At 41.9% G+C, this 20203-nt stretch overlaps 1 protein-coding gene across 1 annotated transcript in view; it reads left to right on the forward strand.

Annotated features, from left to right (window-relative positions):
* Nucleotides 1-20203, forward strand: part of lrrc56 (leucine rich repeat containing 56) — a gene marked incomplete at its 5' end in the record, with an annotated part of 179572 nt that overhangs the window by 135856 nt on the left and 23513 nt on the right. The window contains 4 exons of the mRNA XM_063039126.1: nucleotides 13215-13392; nucleotides 14086-14268; nucleotides 14640-14704; nucleotides 18647-18786. Coding sequence (XP_062895196.1) covers nucleotides 13215-13392; nucleotides 14086-14268; nucleotides 14640-14704; nucleotides 18647-18786 — 566 coding nt within the window. The remainder of the gene's footprint in view (nucleotides 1-13214; nucleotides 13393-14085; nucleotides 14269-14639; nucleotides 14705-18646; nucleotides 18787-20203) is intronic.

Raw genomic sequence — 20203 nt, forward strand, 5'->3', positions numbered from 1 at the left:
GAGACCTCATAGATACATTTCGAATGTTGAAAGGCATGGACAGAGTGGATGTGGCAAAGTTGTTTCCCATGATGGGGGAGTCTAGTATGAGAGGGCATGACTTAAGGATTGAAGGGCACCCATTCAGAACAGAAATGCGAAGAAATTTTTTTAGCCAGAGGGTGGTGAATCTATGGATTTTGTTACCACGGGCGGCAGTGGAGGCCAAGTCATTGGGTGTCTTTAAGGCAGAGATTGATAGGTATCTGAGTAGCCAGGGCATCAAAGGTTATGGTGAGAAGGCGGGGGGAGTGGGACTAAATGGGAGAATGGATCAGCTCATGATAAAATGGCGGAGCAGACTCGATGGGCCGAATGGCCGACTTCTGCTCCTTTGTCTTATGGTCATCTGAACAGTGAACTGATTCTGCAACCTACAGAGGTGTATTTAAAGTTTCAATAATGTTTGAGTGATGTTGTAGATGTACTGTTTGATTGGGCATTCTTTGTTTGCATAGTTCATTATGGGTTGTACGTGGGAGGTACGCAAACCATATACAGTACGCCACTGCATCATATGTGCATGCCTCACTAAGAAGAAGAAACTAAGTATTCGCACATCTGGGGCTCCTGTGTTTTCTTTCAATTATTTTCTGGAATTACAAAACTTAACACTTGCAAACTCACTTTCGAGGACTGGTTACAACTCAGGGTCTCAGTATTATGTTTTTATTTGCACAGTTTTACATATTGGTCATTTGTCAGTCTTTGTTTATGTATAGTTTTTCATAAATTCCATTTGTATTTCTTTATTTTCTTGTAAGTGCCTGTAAGAAATGAATCTCAAGCTGGTACGGCACAGGAGGGCGTTCCTGCCTGTGGCCATCGAACGTGCAGCTCCTCCCGTGGAGGGTCAGACACCCTGAGCCAATAGACTGGTCCTGGACTTATTTTCCATCCGGCATAGTTTGCATTTTGGTGTTTGATTGTTGGGGTTTTTTGTATTGTTATATTTACGCTCTATTCTTGGTTGGTGCGGCTGTAACGAAACCAAATTTCCCTTGGGATTAATAAAGTATATCTATCTATCTATCTATATGGTGGCAAATACATACTTTGATATTAAATTTACTTTGATTATTGAACCATTCCGGTTCCGGTTAAGAACATGTGCAACATCTTCTGGTAGTCAAAAATAAATCCAACTAAAAACAACACTAAAAGTACCTTTTCTATGGTAAACTATGTTATATTATCACCGCAAGTAGTGAAGAGGCAATCACTGGTGAGGCGAGTTCGGGAGATGAGGCGAGATGGTGCGTTACAGAATCGTTGCAGATGCCCGTACATCTGGCCTGGGTGCGAGCTTGGATCACTCTGGGACTGAAAGGAGAAGTCAGGGCCCAGGCAGAGAAGTTCTGATGCTCGTTCAACTGGGGGGTGCAAGGTTGGGTTGCTCTGGGCACCAAGCTGATCTGAAGAGCTTGAGAGGCAGTTTCGGGCTCGGCGATGAAATCCGGGCCCAAAGCGAGTCACTGGGTGGTGTGGTCTAGGTCCGGTGGCTAGGTCCTACTGGGAGGTATGATACACTGTTTAGGCAATTTAAACACTGGCCAAGATCAGAAGCAAAGAGCCAATTTTGTTCACTTTCCACAATCTTGACTCCTCTCCCCAGGATTCCATCGTTGGGTCAATTTAAACGCTAGCCCAGTTAGACTGAAAAGACAGGGTGTTGGTCAGAATGAGAGCCAGTTTTGCTCTTTCTCTGCGATGGTCATCTCCATGGCGCTCAGGCTATGTAAACTGCCCTGCTGCTGTTCTGCATGCCTGTTAACATGATTAACTGACATATGAGGCTTTGGGCCTTCTCCAGGCTACTCCAGGGTTCGGATCTGAGCACACAATTTTGGTTCAGAATGCTGTAGTTCGCTTCAGCTATTTGCGTGATTTGTATTTTTTTCTTTCTCTTGCGCATTGAGTATTGGTCTTAATTTTTCTAATTTTTATTTTTTTCTTTAATTGGGTTCTTCTGGGTTTCTTGCTTTGCGACAGATTCGATGAAGCACAGTAAAATAAAACACAATATGATAAAGAACATATTAATAAAAAAACACACAATAAATATAAATACATAAGATAGCTTATATATATAGATTGAATGTATGTCCATAAAGTGACACTAGGCACAGGAGTGTCTGTACATGAGGTGAGTGGCAGGAAATGATAAAGTGGTGGATCATAGTAAGATGTATGGGCCTGTAGCTGCCTTGACTTATTTGTTCTGTTGGGTTGAAAGGCCTAATGATAGAAATGATTAATTCTAAAACACAAACATTCCGAGCTCTGACGTGGATGAGGCTAGGTGTCAATATCTTTCTTATTCACTGTGTAAACACAGGAAATTGTCAGTAATGTAAACAATAAATGAAGCTACTTTATTGCTGAAATGGTTTACGGAGCCAGCAGGCATGCTTTCAGTCGTCAGGACCTCCCGACACTGTTGTAACACTAGCCTGCAGGTAGCCACCCTGCTGCAGTCCTTGAATAGATGACGTCATTGAACAAATAGATTACTTCCAACAATTCCTTCTCTCCTCCGGGGAAGAGGTACCGGAGACTGAAGCTTTTTGCCTCTGCCATCGGATTTCTGAATGGACAGTGAACCAACCCATGAACACTACCTCACTATTTTGTTCTCTATTTGCACTGCTTATTGTTATATATTTCTTATTGTAACCTATAGCATTTTTTCTGTACCACACCATACTGCTGCTGCAAAACAGCAGATTTCATGACAAGTGTCCATGATAAAAATCCCAATTCAGATTCTGATTCATAGAGTGGTAAAGGAGGCTTATTGAGTGCTGGCCTTCACTAGTCAGGGGATTCAGTTGAAGAGCTGGGGGGTAATGTTGCAGCTTTATAAAGCTGGTTAGACCACACTTGGAATATTGTGTTCAGTTCTGGTTGCTTCATTATTGAAAGGATGCAGAAGCTTTAGAGAGGTGCTGAGGAGCTTTACCAGGATGCTGTCTTGATTAGAGAGCATGTCTTATGAGGACAGGCTGAGCGAGCTGGGGCTTTTCTTTTTGGAGTGAAGGCGGATGAGGGTTACTTGATAGTGGTGTACAAGATGAAATGTGGCATTGATAGAGTGGACAGGCAGTGGAAGTTAAGGGACAACTTTTCTACACAAGCTGTCATATGTATATGGAATGAGCTGTCAGAGGTGGGTACAGTAACAACTTTTAAATGACAGTTGGACAGGTACATGGTTCTGGGCAAACGGGATTAGTTGGTGATCATTATGATCGGTATGATGCAGTTGGCTGAAGGGCTTATTTCTATGGTATATAACTCTATGACTCTATAGCGTAGAAACTATCCCAACTCATCTATGTCAACCACTGTGCTCACCCAGCTTGCCCCATTTGCCGAGATTTGGCCCATATCCCTTCTAACCATGTACTCATCCAAGTTTCTTTTAAGTGCTGTTATTGTATCTGCATCAACCACTTTTTTTAAAGATTAGCTTTATTTGTCACATATACATCAAAACACAGAGTGAAATGTGTCATTTGTGACAAATTAAATCAGCGAGGATTGTGCTGGGTCAACCCCTGAGCGTCACTTCCAGTGCCAACATAGAATGTCCACAACTCCATAACTCTAATCCGTTGGAATATGGGAAGAATCCGGAGCACCTGGAGGAAACCCACATGGGCAGAACGTACAAACTCCTTACAAGCAGAGACGGGAATTGAACCCTGATCTTACAGCTGTTATTGTAAGGTGATGCGCTATCGCTACGCTTTTGTGCCACACCATTTCCTTTGGCAACTCATTCCATGTTCCCACCACACTCTGTGTGAAGAAGGTGCTTCTCTGGTCCCTCTTAAATCTTTCTCCTCTCACATTGAACCGATATCCCCTATTTTTTAGTTTCCTTCCCTGAGAAAAAGACTAAGCACGTTCACCCTATCTGTATAGCCCTTGACTTTATAAACCTCCATAGGGTTACATTCCAGTTTCTTACACTGCCAGGAATAAAACCTGGGATGGTAGACTGATCCAGTTCCAAGAGACTTGGGTCAAGCACTAGAACTTATACTCCAAATGCTTATTCTCCATGTGTTTTGCATCAGTGGCTTTGAGATTGAAATCTGTCTTGCCATGATGATTACTTTTTATAGGTACTGTATGTCACCATATACAGTCCTGAGATTCGTTTTCTTGTGAGTGTACTCAGTAAATACAAAGAAACAGAATAGAATCAATGAAAAGCCCCTCCCAACAAGATGGACAGACACCAATGTGCAAAAGACAACAAACTTCAAATCAAAAAGAAAAAAAATAATAAATGTGCAATAAATATCAAGAACATGAGATAAAAAGTCATTGGAAGTGAATCCATAGGTTATGGGAACAGTTCAGTGTTGGGGTGAGTGAAGTTGGGTAAAGATATCCCTCCTGGTTCACAAGCCTGATGGTTGAGGGGTAATAACCATTTGTGAACCTGGTGGTGTGAGTCCTGAGGCTCCTGTACCTCCTTCCTGATGGCAGCAGCAAGAAGAGAGCATGGTCTGGATGACTTCTATGGATCTCACTGATCTGAAGACAATACCTTCAGAATTCACACAAAATCAGGGAAATCCTGGAGGAAAACCTGATGTAGTCTGTAAGCGAACTGCAACTTGGAAGGAGATATGTTTTCCAGCAGGACAATGACCCCAAGTATAAAGCCAAAGCTACACAGGAATGGCTTAAAAATAATAAAGTTAAGGTCCTGGAGTGGCCAAGTCAGAGTCCAGACCTCAATCCAATTGAAAATTTGTGGCTGGACTTGAAAAGGGCTATTTACTCACAATCCCCAATTCAATCTGACAGAACTTGTGCAGTTTTGTAATGAAGAATTTGGAAAAATTGCAGTGTCCAGATGTACAAAGCCTACAGAGACCTATCCACACCAACTCAAGGCTGTAATTGCTGCCAAAGGTGCATCTACTAAATACTGACTTGAAGGGAGTGGATACTTATGCAATCAATAATTTTGTGCTTTTTATTTATAATTAATTACAATCACTTTGTAGGAATCTGTTTTTACTTTTACTGGGAACAGTCTTTTCTGTTGATCAGTGTCAAAAAAGCCAAATGAAATCCACTGTGATTCAATAAAACAATAAAAAAATTCCAAGGGGGATGAATACTTTTGACAGGCTCTATATATATTTCTAGAATGCCTACAAGAGTTATTCTTTGGAGCATAGAAGGTTGATAGAGGTATTTAAAATTATGAGGGGGATAGATAGAGTTAATGTGGATAGGCTTTTTCCATTGAGAATGGGGGAGATTCAAACAAGGGGACATGAGTTGAGAGTTAAAGGGTAAAAGTTTAGGGGTAACATGAGGGGGAACTTCTTTATTCAGAGAGTGGTAGCTGTGTGGAACGAGATTCCAGCAGAAGTGGTTGAGGCAGGTTCAATATTGTCACTTAAAGTAAAATTGGATAGCTATATGGACAGGAAAGGAATGGAGGGTTAAGGGTGAGTGCAGGTCGGTGGGACCAGGTGAGAGTAAGAGTTTGGCACAGACTAGAAGGGCCGAGATGGCCTGTTTCCGTGCTGTGATGGTTATATGGTTATATGGTTATAAGATGACTTTTTAAGAGCAGCTCATGTTTCAGCCCACGAGGGGACCAGCCATTCTGGATTGGGTGCTGCACCAGAATTGATTAGAGAACTTAAGGTAAAAGAACCTTCAGAGGAGAGTGATCATGATATGATCAAATTTACTCTGAAATTAAAGAAGTAGCTAAAGTCAGATGTGTCGGTATTATAGTGGATTAAAGGGAATTGCATAGTCATGAGAGAGGAGTTGGCAAAAATTGACTAGAGAAGAACATTGGCAGGGATTATGGCAGACCAGCAATAACTGGAATTTCTGGAAGCAATTCAGAAGGCACAGGATATGTACATTCCAAAGAGGAAGAAGTATTCTAAGAGCAAGGTGACACAACAGTGACTAACGAGAAGTCAAAGCCAACATAAAAGCCAAAGAGAGGGCATACAATAGAGCAAAAATTAATGGGAAGTTAGAGGATTGGGAAGCTTTTGAAAAGCAACAGAAGGCAACTAAAAGTCATTAAGAAGGTAAAGGCGGAATACGGAAGTTATCTAGCCAGTAATATTAAAGGGGTTACCAGAAGTTTCTTCAGATACGTAAAGCATAAAAGAGAGACGAGAGTGGGTATTGGACTGCTGGAAAATGATATTGAACAGCTAGTAATGGGGGACAAAGAAATTGCAGATGAACTGAATAAGTATTCTGCATCAGTCTTCACTGTGCAAGACACTAGCAGTATGGTGGAAGTTTCAGGTGTCAAGGGTCATGAAGTGTGTGAAGTTACCATGACTAGAAAAATCCACTTATGGGTTCTTGGGAAATTAAAGGTCTGAAGGTCGATAAGTCACCTAGACCAGATGGTGTGTACCCCAGAGTTCTGAAAGAAGTGGCTGGAGAGATCATGGAGGAATTATTAATGATGTTTCAAGGATCACTAGATTCTGGAATGGTTCTGGAAGACTGGAAAATTGCAAATGTCACCTACTTTTCCAGAAGGGTGAAAGGCAGAAGAAAGGAAATTATAGGCAGATGGTCTGACCTCGGTGGTTGGGAAGATGTTGGAGTCGATTGTTAAGCATGTGGGGTACTTGGAGGCACATGATAAAATAGGCCATAGCCATCATGATTTCCCCAGATGAAAATCTTGCCTGATAAATCTGTTAGAATTCTTTGAAGAAATAGCAAGCAGGATAGACAAAGGAGAATCAGTTGACGTTGTGTACTTGGATTTTCAGAAGGCCTTTGACAAGGTGCCACACATGAGGATGCATAACAAGCTACGAGCCCATGGTATTACAGGAGAGATCCTGGCACGGATAAAGCAGTGGCTGAATGGCAGGAAGCAAAGGGTGAGGATAAAGGGAGCCTTTTTTGGCTGGCTGCTGGTGACTAGTGGTGTTCCACAGGGGTGGACCGATTCTTCTTACATTATATTTTAATGTCAAAATTGATGGCTTTGTTGCAAAGTTTGTAGACAATATGAAGATAGATGGAGAAGCAGGTAGATTTGATGAAGTAGGACGATTAAGACATATTAAGAGAATGGGCAAAGAAGTGGCAGATGGAATACAGTGTCAAGAAGTATATGTTCATGCACTTTGGTAGAAGAAATGAAAGAGTTGACTATTTTCTAAATAGAGAGAAAATATTTTTAAAAACTGAGGCATAAGGAGACTAGGGAGTCCTTATGCACAATTTCCTAAAGGTTAATTTGCAGGTTGAGTGTATGGTGAGGAAGGCAATTCATTTCAAGAGGACTAGAATATAAAAGCAAGGATGCAATGTTGAGACTTTATAAAGCACTGGTGAGGCCTCATGTGGATATTGTGAGCAGTTTTGTCCCCCTTATCTTAGAAAGGATGTGCTGAAACTGGAGAGGGCTCAGACAGCTTATCATATGAAGAGCATTTGATGGCTGTGTGCTTGTATTCAATAGAATTCAGAAGAATGAGGGGTGACCTAATTGAAACCTATTGAATGGTAAAAGGCCTTGATACAGTGGATGTGGAGAGGATTTTTCCAACAATGGGAAAGTCGAAGATCAGAGTACACAGCCTCAGAAAAAAGGGGTGTCCTTTTGGAACGGAGATGTGGAGGAATTTCTTTCACAGGAGAGTGGTGAATCTGTGGAATTCTTTGCCACAGGCAGCTGAGGAGGCCAAGCCTTTCTGTATCTTTAAGGTAGAGGTTATTAGATTCATGATTGGTCATGGCATGAGGTGATGCGGAGGCAAGGCAGGAGACTGAGGCTGAGACGAAAAATGGATCAACCATGATGAAATGGTGGAATAGACTCAGTGGGCAAATGGCCGAATTCTGCTCCTGCATCTTATGGTGTTGTTGACACATATATGTACTTTGATAATAAATTTACTTAGAACTTTGAGGAATCAGTAGATTTGTTGAGCAGAGCACATACAATTGGACTTTTGGTTTAACCAAGGTATTATTGAAGCGAATAGTCCTGCGGTTTCTTAAAGGATCTCAACTGCTGAATGAAATAGAAGGCTTTCTCTCAAACAGCAAGAAAAATTCTTCACTGATCACAACTTTCATGATGTGAACAGTTAACATTGTGTGAATTCAAAAGTTCAAATTAAATTTATAATAGAAGTATGTATATGTTACCATATACTGACCTGAGAATTATTTTTTTCCAGGAATTTATAGGAAAATAAAGGAATACGATAGAATTTACAAAAAAATACACAAAGACCAACAAATGACCAATGTGCAAAAGAAAACAAATTATGTAAATAACAATAATACTAAGAACATGAGTTGTAAAGATGTTGTCTGCAGATCAGTGAAATTAGAGTGCATAAATACTGAAGCAATCTGCAGTCTATTAATAACAGCTGCCTTAATGGATCGGGTAATGGGTCCTCTTTACTTGAGCACTTCACATTGGTTGGACTAGGTAATAGTATTTCTCTGGGATTGAAACAGTACTGTGCATTACTTAATGGATGCTGCTGGCTAAAGTGGGGTTTCACAGAAGGAAGATCATTCGAGAGCGTGTCTGTGAGATTTAGGTATTTTTTAACATCATTTTGAAAGGTGGAATCTGTGAGGGTGTGATCTGGAGTTATGTGAACAGAGCAGATATTAATTCAAACAAGAATTAATCTTAAGTTTTTATTGTAAATTGCAGGCAGTAGATAGAATTTAAAGGTACAGGCTGGCTCTCAGTGAAAGAGACCATTATAACATTGTGAACATCGTGTAAATTCAGGGAAGTTTGTAACTAGTTTGTCCCAGCCAAGGTATCTGAATGTTCAGAGGTGTATCCCACTGTAGATATACAATGCAAAGGAAACATTGTCAACCCAAAATACAAAGTACAAAGTTCAAAGTAAATTCTATTATCAAAGTAGCTGTATGTCACCATATACAACCCTGAGATTCATATTTTTTATGGGCATTGTTGCATGCTTAAGGAGATCTTTTTTTTGTGAGAATGATGTAATGGTCTTTTGGAGGTCACCTGATGTGATTTTCCCACTGATGTGAGGTCACGTGATGACTTGTGCCCCATGACTATATAAGGGTCAACCTAGGTGACGCGGTTGGTTTTTGAGTTTGTAGATTTCCAGGTAGAACGTGCTGTATCTCCATTTCTGTTGTGTGTTTTTGTGACGCAGTTTCATTTTTGAGGTGGTGTGCGTTCTGTTGCGGGATACCATATTTTTTGGACTGGAAATTTTTGCTAGATGTGTTGATTTCTCAATTCCAACATTAGAAGGGAGAGTAAAGAATTTATCGAAGTTAGTGAATCGAAGGATCTAGGGAAACCGGCATCGTTTGGCAGTTTAATAAAGGATCGACCTTATTGAGTCTTCGTTGGAGGAGTACCTGCATCGAGATAACTCTTGCCAAAAAGAACAAGGAGTTCATGCAAAAAGGTGCTCTCTCTCTCTCTCTAAAGGAATTAAAGGTCAGTCGATTTAAGCTGTTTATTTTCGGCATCGTGAATCCTGTGGACAGAACCAGCAGGAAAGTTGCGTCTGTGAAGAAATCCTTCTCCAGAGAAGTCTCTCCCAATTGAACGTGTAAATCTATTGGACTTTTGAAATTATCACTTTAAGAACTATATCTGACTGTATCGCTTTAAGAACTGTTTTCGCATTTAACACTTTAAGAACCAGAGCCGAGTGGCGAGTTGGTGAACGGCTGTATATCTGTTAACTTCCGGTTAAAATTTTCGTTTGTTTTTTTTTCCTTATCGTTTATCCGTGTTTAATAAATGTTTGGTTGTTTTTATATCACCTATCTCGATTGATATTCATTGTTGCCGGTTACGTAACAGCATACTCAGTAAATCTATAGAATAGTAGCTAACAGGATCAATGAAAGATCAACCAGAGTGCAGAAGACAACAAACTGTGTAAATGAAAATATAAATAAATAGCAATAAATAATGAGAACATGAAAACATGAAATAAAGAGTCCTTAAAAGTGTGATAATTGATTATGGGAACATTTCATTGATGGGGCAAGTGAGTGTAATTGTCCCCTTTTATTCAACAGCCTGACGGTTGAGGTGTAGTAACTGTCCTTGAACCTGGTGGTGCAGGTCCTGAGGCTCTTGTACCTTTTACCTAATGGCAACAGTAAGAAGAGAGCATGACCTGGGAGACAGGGATCTCCAATGATGGATGCTGCTTTCCTACAATAGTGTTTTATGTAGATGTGCTCAGTTATTGGGAGGGGTTAACCTATGATGTACTGAGTCGAATCCAATACTTTTGTAGGATTTTTCATTCCAAGGCATTGGTGTTTCCATACCAGGCCATGATGCAGCCAGTCAATGCACTCTTCCCTACACATCAGTTGAAGTTTGTTAAAGTTTTAGATGTCCTGCTGAATCTCCATAGATGCAAAAGGAAGTAGAGGTGCTGGCTTGCTTTCTTTGCAATTGGACGTATATGCTGGGTACAGGAGAGGTCCTCTGAAACAGTAACACCCAGGAATTTAATGTTGGTAACCCTCGCCACCTCTGATCCTCTGCTGAGGACTGGTTCATGGACATCTGGTTTCCAGCTCCTGAAGTCCATAGTCAGTTCCTTGGTCTTGCTGACATTGAGTGAAAGGTTGTTGTTATGACACCACTCAGCCAGATTTTCAATCTCCCTCCTGGATGATGATTCATCACCACCTTTGATTCGGCCTGCAACAGTTTGGGTTGAAGTAAATGATATCATTGTTACTATTGAAATCACCTATTGATCTTGAGGGTATGAAAACATGATGTACTTTTAAGTTTGTGGGACTCTACTGGGTATCTCCAGAAGAATACCTGTTTGTGGTGATGAATAAAGACTTCTATATCACCAGCTTTAGTCTCTCTCTGGTGACTTTAATCACAATCACAACAGCTGATGCTGATGGAAAGCTTGTTTTTGATTTTTGGCCTTTGACTGAATTGGTTTCATTTTCAGACTGTTCCAGACAGGAAGGAGATGGTGCTACTGATTGGAGAATGAGTGTCTCTCCACAGAACTTCACTCCCCACAAGTATAAGTGCTGTTTCCTGCTTTCCACCAATTCCTCATCCTCTCCTCTATTGTATCAGAATCTGAATCAGCCTGGGGGGTTGGGGGGTGATGGGTGGAGGTGTCAGAGTCAGACACTCCACCAGAGTGCCAGAGGCAGTGCAGTGCAGCTGGAGCCAGTGCTGCCCCATGGTGTTGACTATGTATATTGTCTTCAACAGCAGACTGCTGTAGCATGCATGACTCAGGGACTTGCACTATAGACTTTTGTGTGTGACTGTACTTTACTGTTACCTTATTTGTGCCTTGTGCTATGCATAACTGTTGGTTCTGTGTTTTGTACCTTGGCCCCAGAGTACCACTGTTTTGTTTGGCTGTATTCATATGTATGGATGAATGACAATTAAACTTGAACTTGAATCCGATTTATTATCTCTCACATATGTTGTGAAATTTGTTCTTTTGTAACAACAGTACAGTGCAATACATAAAATATACAAATGTACAATAAATTGTAAGAAATATGTTTAAAGAGAGCAAAAAAGGGGGAGAAGATGGCGGCACGACGCAGCTCGCAGCGGCCACTCCGGTGGTGATATCTGTCATCTGTCAAGTAGGGCGCCGTGCACAATCCTGATTTGATGGAGACAGACGTGAGAGCACGGAGGAACATCTGGTGAAACTTCTGAAATGCCTGCTTCAATGCTACTGCTACTGTGGTGGTCCAGAATCTCCGGAGGGGAAGGCCCCAAGTCCTCAGCTTTGCTTGTTGCTCGGCGGCCGGGGCGGGGTCGAAGCACTCAGCAGAGATGGTGCTCGGTGTCGGAGGGCTGGTCGGAGGTTCAAAGTTTTCGGACGGACTCAGAGTCGGCTGCGGTCGGGTGCTTCCACTACATCGGCAAGTTTGCAGCGCTCCCGTATGCATGAGATGATGGGGCTATCGGGACTTGAGACTTTTTTTTTACCTGCCCATGGTCTGCTCTTTATGAAATTACGGTATTGCTTTGCACTGTTGTAACTATATGTTATAATTATGTGGTTTTGTCAGTTTTAGTTTTGGTTTGTCCTGTGTTTTTGTGATATCATTCTGGAGGATATCATTTCTAAATGACAATAAACGAGGACTGAATGTCCTCATAATCTAATCTAATCTAAAATATAGCAAGCTGGTGTTTATCGTTTCATAGAGCGTTCAGATATCTGATGGCAGAGGGGAAGAAGCTGTTCCTAAAATGTTATGCGTGTGACTTCAGGCTCCTGTACCTCTTCTCTGATGGTAGTTAATGAGAAAAGGACATGTCTGGGATGGTGGGGTCCTTCTAAATGGATGGCACTTTTTTGAGGCACCACCTTTTGAAGATATCCTCGATGATGGGGAGGCCAGTGTCCGTGAAGGAACTCGCTGAGTGTACAGTCCTCTGCAGCTTTTTCCTATCCTGTGCAGTGGCCTCTCCATACCAGACAATGATGCAACTATTCAGAATGCTCTCCGCCTTACAACTGTAAAAATTTGCTGGAATCTTTGATGACGTACCAAATCTCCTCAAACTCCTAATGAAATGTAGCCACTGTCTTTTTGGCAATTGCATTAATATGTTGGGCCCTGGATGGATCTACAGACATGTTGACGTCCCGGAACTTGAAACTGTTCACCCTTTCCACCACTGACCCCCTTGATGAGAACTGGTGCGTATTCTCTAAACTTCCCCTTCCTGAAGTCCAGAATCAGTTCCCTAGTCTTAGTGACGTTGACTGCAAGATTATTGTTGCAACACCACTCAACCAGCTGACCCATTTCACTCCTGTACACATTCTAAGTATAACACACTTGCTTTTATTGTTTGAGTCCAAAGCATTGAGTCTGCGAGTAGGGATGTCAGGTTACGCTTATAGAGAACACTGCAGATTATTAATTTATTAATGGGATGTGGGAGTTCCAGGTAAACCAGTATTTATTGCCATTCCTAACTGCTCCTGAGAAAGTGGTGTTGTGCTGTGGCAGTGATCGTGGTGAATCACGAAGGGAGAATTCCATTCCACACTAACATTTCAAGGGCTGTTGCTGATACTCAGAAACTGTGAAAGTAATTGCAATTTTGCTCTTTTCTGTGACCTCAGGATTCAAATGCTAACTACAGGAAGGTGGTCAGAAAGCTAATTCCACACTTGAAGTATTTGGATGATATTCCTGTGAGTGAGAGTTGTACTCAGTCTGACCATACCGTCAGTGAGGACTGGCTGATTGTGAAGGAAGCAATTAAGGATGGAATCTCTGCCGAGGACCTTGGAAATCTAGGTGTGTGGAATAATTCATGAAAAACACCACACTTACCCGTGAAATGTGCTCATTAACAGAAAAGGCAGAATCATCTCTCATAACTTGCTAAACACTTGCTCGTGCTGCTAGTATCTGTGGCAAATGTGGAAATGGATCAGTAAGTTATCAGAGACTAGTTCAACCAAAATGAAATAACTCCCAGCCTTTAACTTAAACCCTCTAAATGTAATAGGGTTTTATTTAATATATTTATTAGGAATACCATAAGAAACAAAACACTAATCATCTGGCAAAATTACAAAGAAAAATATCTTATGAAGATAGGTTGAGTGACTTATGGCTTTTCTCTTTGGAGTGAAGGAGGGTGAGAGGTGACTTGATAGAGGTGTACAAGATAAGAGGCATAGATAGAGTGGACAGATGTTTTCCCAGAGTAGAAGTGGTTAATACAAGGGGGCATTCAATAAAAGTATTGGGGGGGTGTTAGAGGTGTTTTTTTTTTACAGAGTATTGAGTGCATGGAACATCTTGCCAGGGTGGTGATAGAGGCAAATACATTATAGATAGGCACATGGATGATAGAAAGATGGAGGGACACGTGGAAGGGAAGGTCAGATTGATCTTAGTGTAGGTTAAAGAGTGCCTCAACATCATGGGCTGAAGGGCCTGTACTGTTCTACCTTCTAAAACAATTGTTTTGAATGCACACAGATGCTGTTGTTGGCCCAGGAAGATCAGCTTCTCGGCAGCATCAAGCCTGTTCATCTACGAGGCGGTCAAGCTGCCAGAGACCCTACAGTGCTGGGAGGGTCGCCACACTCTTACCCATTGGCACCTACAGGACAGGAGCTGTTGACAACTGGCTTCAAGATGGTGCCAGTGACCTAACACACGGTACTGCTTTCCAGTTCATTCGGTATTTCACCACTTCTGAAGTACTTGTGATGTAACCTTCCTGTGCAGTGATATGTCATGTTTTCAACTCAAGTTCGACCTCAGGTTATTGATATTCAGCCGTACATGTGTTTACCCTAAATGAAACAACATTCTTCCGGACCAGGGTGCACAACACACGACATATAACTCACACACATAACACATAAAGTGATATTACCACAAATAATAAAGTGCATTTATCATACAAGTTAAAAAATAAACAGTATAATGCTACTGCCACTTCATACGTGATGAGACCTGGGTGGTGGCAGGGAGTTCAGTAGTCTTTGTGGCCTGGGGGAATAGTGATGTCTCATTTCTGTACCCAGGTACGGGAAGCATCTTCTGTGGAAATCCTGTCACAGCTCTCCGTGCAAGAAAGAAGAAACAAGCTGTAAGGTTTTTATTCTCTGTTAGTTGAATTAAGTTTGAGATGAAGTGGTACTGTACCCGAGGTAGTGAAGAAATAGAGTTAAATCCTTCAACAGATGCTACATCTGATTCAAGGTTGTTTAGTATCATTTCCAATGCACAGGCACTCCCAATCTGATGCAGCACAAAGCAACTCACAATAAGATAAAGAGCACAATAATAAAAAAGCACAATAATTTTAAGTACATAACTCAGAAGGCACAGGATATGTACATCCCAAAGAGGAAGAAGAATTCTAAAGGAAAGGTGACACAGCCATGGCTAACAAGAGAAGTCAAAGCCAACATAAAAGCCAAAGAGAGGGCATATGATAAAGCAAAATTTAGTAGGAAGCTAGAGGATTGGGAAGCTTTCAAAAACTACCAGAAGACAACTCAAACAGTCATTAAGGAGGCAAAGATGGAATACAAAAGTAAGTTAGCCAATAATATTAAAGGGGCTACCAAAAGTTTCTCTGGATACTTAAAGTGTAAAAGAGTGGATATAGGATCGCTGGGAAATGAAGCTGGAGAGATAATAATGGGGGGACAAGGAAATTGTGGACTAATTAAATAAGTAATTTGCATCAGTCTTCACAGTGGAAGACACTAGCAGTATGGTGGAAGTTCCAGGTGACAGGGGACATGAAGGGTGTGAAGTCACCATTACCAGGGAGAATGTTCATAAGAAACTGAAAGACCTGAAGGTAGATAAGTCACTTGGACCAGATGGGGTGTACCTCAAGGTTCTGAAAGAGGTGGCTGAAGAGATTGTAAAAGCATTAGTAATAATCTTTCAAGAATCACTAGATTCTGGAATGGTTCCAGAAGACTGAAAATTGGAAACTCTTTAAGAAGGGAGCAAGGCGGAAGAATGGAAATTATCGGCCAGTTAGTCTGACCTCACTGGTTGGGAAGATTTTGGAGTCAATTATTAAGGATGAGGTCTCAGGGTACCTGGAGTCACATAATAAAATAGGCTATAGTCAGCATGTTTTCCTCAAGGGAAAATCTTGCCTGACAAATCTGTTGGAATTCTTTGAAGAAATAACAAGCAGGATGGACAAAGGAGAATCGGTTGATGTTGTGTACTTGGATTTTCAGAAGGCCTGTGACAAGATGCCGCACATGAGGCTGCCTAACAAGTTAAAAGCCCATGGCATTAAAGGAAAGATACTAGCATGGATGCAGCATTGTCTGACTGGCAGGAGGCAAAGACTGGGAATAAAGGGAGTCTTTTCTGGCTCCTGCTGGTGACTAGTGGTGTTCCACAGAGGTCTGTGTTGGATTAATTCTTCTTACATTTTATGTCAATGATTTGAATGTTGGAATTGATGGCTTTGTTGCAGAGTTTGCAGACAATATGAAGATAAATGGAGGGGCAGGTAGTTTTGAGGAAGTAAAGAGGTACAGAAGGACTTAGACAGATTAGGAGAATGGACAAAGAAGAGGCAGATGGAATACAGTGTCAGGTCATGCACTTTGGTAGAAGAAATAAAAGGATTGACTATTTTCTAAATGGAGAGAAAATTCAAAAAACTGAGTTGCAAAGAGACTTGTGTGGCATTCCCTAAAGGTTAATTTGCAGGTTGAGTCTATGGTGAGGAAACCAAATGCGATGCTAGCATTCATTTCAAGACGACTGGAATTTAAATGCAAGGATGTAATGTTGAGACTTTATAAAACATTAGTGAGGGCTCACTTGGAGTATTGTGAGAAAAGTTTTGGGCTCCTTATTTAGAATGGATGTGTTGAAATTGGAGAGGGTTTAAAGGAGGTTCATGAAAATAATTGCAGGTTTGAACAGCTTGTCATATGAAGAGCGTTTGATGACTCTGGGCCTGTATTCACTAAAGTTCAGAAGAATGAGACGTGACCTCATAGAAACCTATCAAATGGTGAAAGGCCTTGATAGAGTGGATGTGGAGAGGATGTTTCCTATGGTGGAAGAATCTAAGACCAGAGGACACAGCCTCAGAATAGAGGGACATCTTTTTAGAACAAAGATGAGAAGGAATTTCTTTAGCCAACAAGTGGTGAATCTGTGGAATTCTTTGCCACAGGCAGCTGTGGAGGCTGTCTGTAGGTATATTTAAGGCAGAGGCTGATAGATTTTTGATTGGTCAGGGCATGAAGGGATACAGGGAGAAGGCAGGAGACTGGGCCTGAGAGAAAAGGTGATGAAACAGTGCAGCTGACCCAATGGGCTAAATGGCCTAATTCTGCTCCTGTGTCTTATGGTCTTATGATCTTAAATGTTGAAATGTTGATCCAGATGTGTATAAAATTATAAGAGGCTAGGATAAGGTTAGTGGTTAGGATAACATAGAAACAGAGAAAACCTAAGGCACAATACAAGCCCTTCGGTCCACAATGCTGTGCCAAACATGTACTTACTTAGAAATTACCTATTGGCTACCCATAGCCCTCTATTTTCTAAGCTCCATTTACCTATCCAGGAGTCTCTTAAACAACCTATCATATCCACCTCCACCACCGTTGCCAGCAGCCCATCCCACGCACTCACCACTCTCTGTGAAAAAAACTTACCCCTGACATCTCCTCTGTACCTACTTCCAAGCACCTTAAAACTGTGCCCTCTCATGCTAGCCATTTCAGCCCTGGGAAAAAGCCTCTGACTATCCACACGATCAATGCCTCTCATCATCTTATACACCTCCACCAGGTCACCTCTCATCCTGTGCCGCTCCAAGGAGAAAAGGCCGAGTTCACTCAACCTATTCTCATAAGGCATGCTCCCCAATCCAGCCAACATCCTTGTAAATCTCCTCTGCACCCTTTCTATAGTTTCCACATCCTTCCTGTAGTGAGGTGACCAGAACTGAGCACAGTTTTCCAAGTGGGGCCTGACCAGGATCCAAATAGCCGTAACATTACCTCTCGGCTCTTAAACTCAATCCCACGGTTGATGAAGGTCAATGCACTGTATGCTTTCTTAACCACAGAGTCAACCTGCGCAGCAGCATTGAATGTCCTATGGACTTGAACCCCAAGATCCCTCTGATCCTCCACTCCACCGAAAGTCTTACCATTAATACTATATTCTGCCATCATATTTGACCTACCAAAATGAACCATCTCACACTTATCTGGGTTGAACTCTATCTGCCACTTCTCAGCCCAGTTTTGCATCCTATCAATGTCCCGCTGTAACCTCTGACAGCCCTACACACTATCCACAGCACCCCCGACCTTTGTGTCATCAGCAAATTTACCTACTCATCCCTCCACTTCCTCATCCAGGTCATTTATAAACATCACGAAGAGCAGGGGTCGCAGAACAGATCCCTGAGACACACCACTGATCACCGACCTCCATGCAGAATATGACCCATCTACGAACACTCTTTGCCTTCTGTGGGCAAGCCACTTCTGGATCCACAAAACAATGTCCCCTTTGATCCCATGCCTCCTTACTTTCTCAATAAACCTTGCATGGGATACCTTATCAAATGTCTTGCTGAAATCCACATGCACTACATCTACCACTCTACCTTCATCAATGTGTTTAGTCACATCCTCAAAAAATTCAATAAGGCTTGTAAGGCACAACCTAATTAGATTAGATTCTTTTTCCCAATGTAGAAATGTCAAATAGTAGAAAACATACATTTAAGGTGAGAGGGAGAAATGTGTGGGGCAGGTTTTTTTTCCACACAGAAAGTGGTGGGTGCTTGGAACATGCTGCCGGGGTGATGATACAAAGATGTTTAAGAAGCTGTTAGCGAGACACATATATATTCAGGAATGGAGGGATATGGACAGCATTCAGACAGAAGAGATGTAGTTTAATCTGGCGTCAAATTCCGTACAGACTTTGCGGGCAAAAGGGCCTGTTTCTGTGCTGTTCCAATTGCAAATGAAGGTTGGAATTCCCATTAATATTCCTTCCTCTCCATTTACAGTCATCTTGTACTGGGACAAGCAATTGGTTCAGTCATTTTACCCACTCGCCAGAACACACATATGATTCTCTGGAAGTCGACAGCAGGACACGAGAAGATATTTTTGCGGAGCTAAGGGCCTGGAGGGCAGAACACAACAGGTAGGTATGTCCCAGTGTCTTCAGGCACACCTGATTGTCAGTTACGCAGGCCAGCAAATGGCTGGGGGGAGAGCTGCCCCTGATGAAGTGCACGGAAGTGGCTTCACTCAATACTTGACCCTTCTGCCCGCTCTCTGTCTCAATCACTCACAGTTTGCATTTTAGATTTTTTTTTAGCAATGCTAATACAGTGACAACTGTAAAATCAGGCTCCATCACTGTCTGTGAGGAGTTTGTACGTTCTCCCTGTGACTGCATGGGTCTCCTCTGGTGCTCCGGTTTCCTCCCACAGTCTAAAGATACACGGTTTCGGGTTAGTAGGCTGTGAGCATGCTGTGTGCCACCAAAAGCATGGCAAAGCTTGTGGGCAGCCCAGCACACAGTCTCTGATTTAATTTGATACAAACAACACATCTCACTGTGTATTTCAATGTACATGTGACAATTAAAGCTAATCTTTGCTGGAATGTGCCCTTCACACCTGTGTACCAATGCAGCCGTTCAGAGTGTTAGATTCACCCATTTCACTGGTGTGACAGTATTTAGTGTGAGGATCAGGTGCCTGTTTTGTCTGCTTCGTTCAGAAACAGAAAGATGGCTTTACCACAACACAAGAATTGTCTTTGATAGAGAAGTTGCATTGAAATCTAACTGTTTCAGTTCATCAGTATTTCTGGGATACCTTGTATGAACAGCCCTCCTCAGGTCATGCCACAGCACCTCAGTTGGGTTAAGGTCTGGACTCTGACTCAGCCATTCCAAAACACAATTTTTCTTCTTTTCAAACTATTCTGTTGTTGATTTACTTTTGTGTTTTGGATCATTGTCTTGTTGCATCCAATTTCTATTAGGTTCCGGTGATGCACTGCTACCCTGACATTCGCCTGTAAAATGTCTCAGTACAATTTTGAATTCATTGTTCCCTCAAGCTGTCCAGGCCCTGAGGCAGCAAAACAGCCCCAAACCATGATGCTCCTTCCACCATGCTTCACAGTTGGAGGGAGGTTTTAGTGTTAATGTGCAGTGCCTTTTTCCTCCAAATATAGAGGTGTGCATTTTGCCAAAAAGTTAAGCTTTTGTCTCATTTGTCCACAGAACATTATCACAGAAGCATTGTGGAGCATCCAGGTGGTCTTTTACAAATGATACGTGCAGCAATTTTTGTTTTGGAGAGCAGTGGTTTCCTCCATGGTGAACACATGACCAGAGACTTTAGCAAGTTCGAGAGATTCCTGCAGGTCTTTTGCTGTTACCCTTGGGTTCTTTCTTACCTGGCTCTTGGTGTGATCTTTGCAGGATGTCCACACCTAGGGAGAATAGCAACAGTACTGAGTTTCCTTCATCTGTAGACAATTTCTCTTACTGTGGACTGATAAACTCTCAGGTCTTTAGAAAGGCTTTTGTAGCCTTTTCCAGG

This window comes from Mobula hypostoma (genome assembly GCF_963921235.1).
Source record: "Mobula hypostoma chromosome 11 unlocalized genomic scaffold, sMobHyp1.1 SUPER_11_unloc_2, whole genome shotgun sequence".
Classification (NCBI taxonomy): Eukaryota; Metazoa; Chordata; class Chondrichthyes; order Myliobatiformes; family Myliobatidae; genus Mobula; species Mobula hypostoma.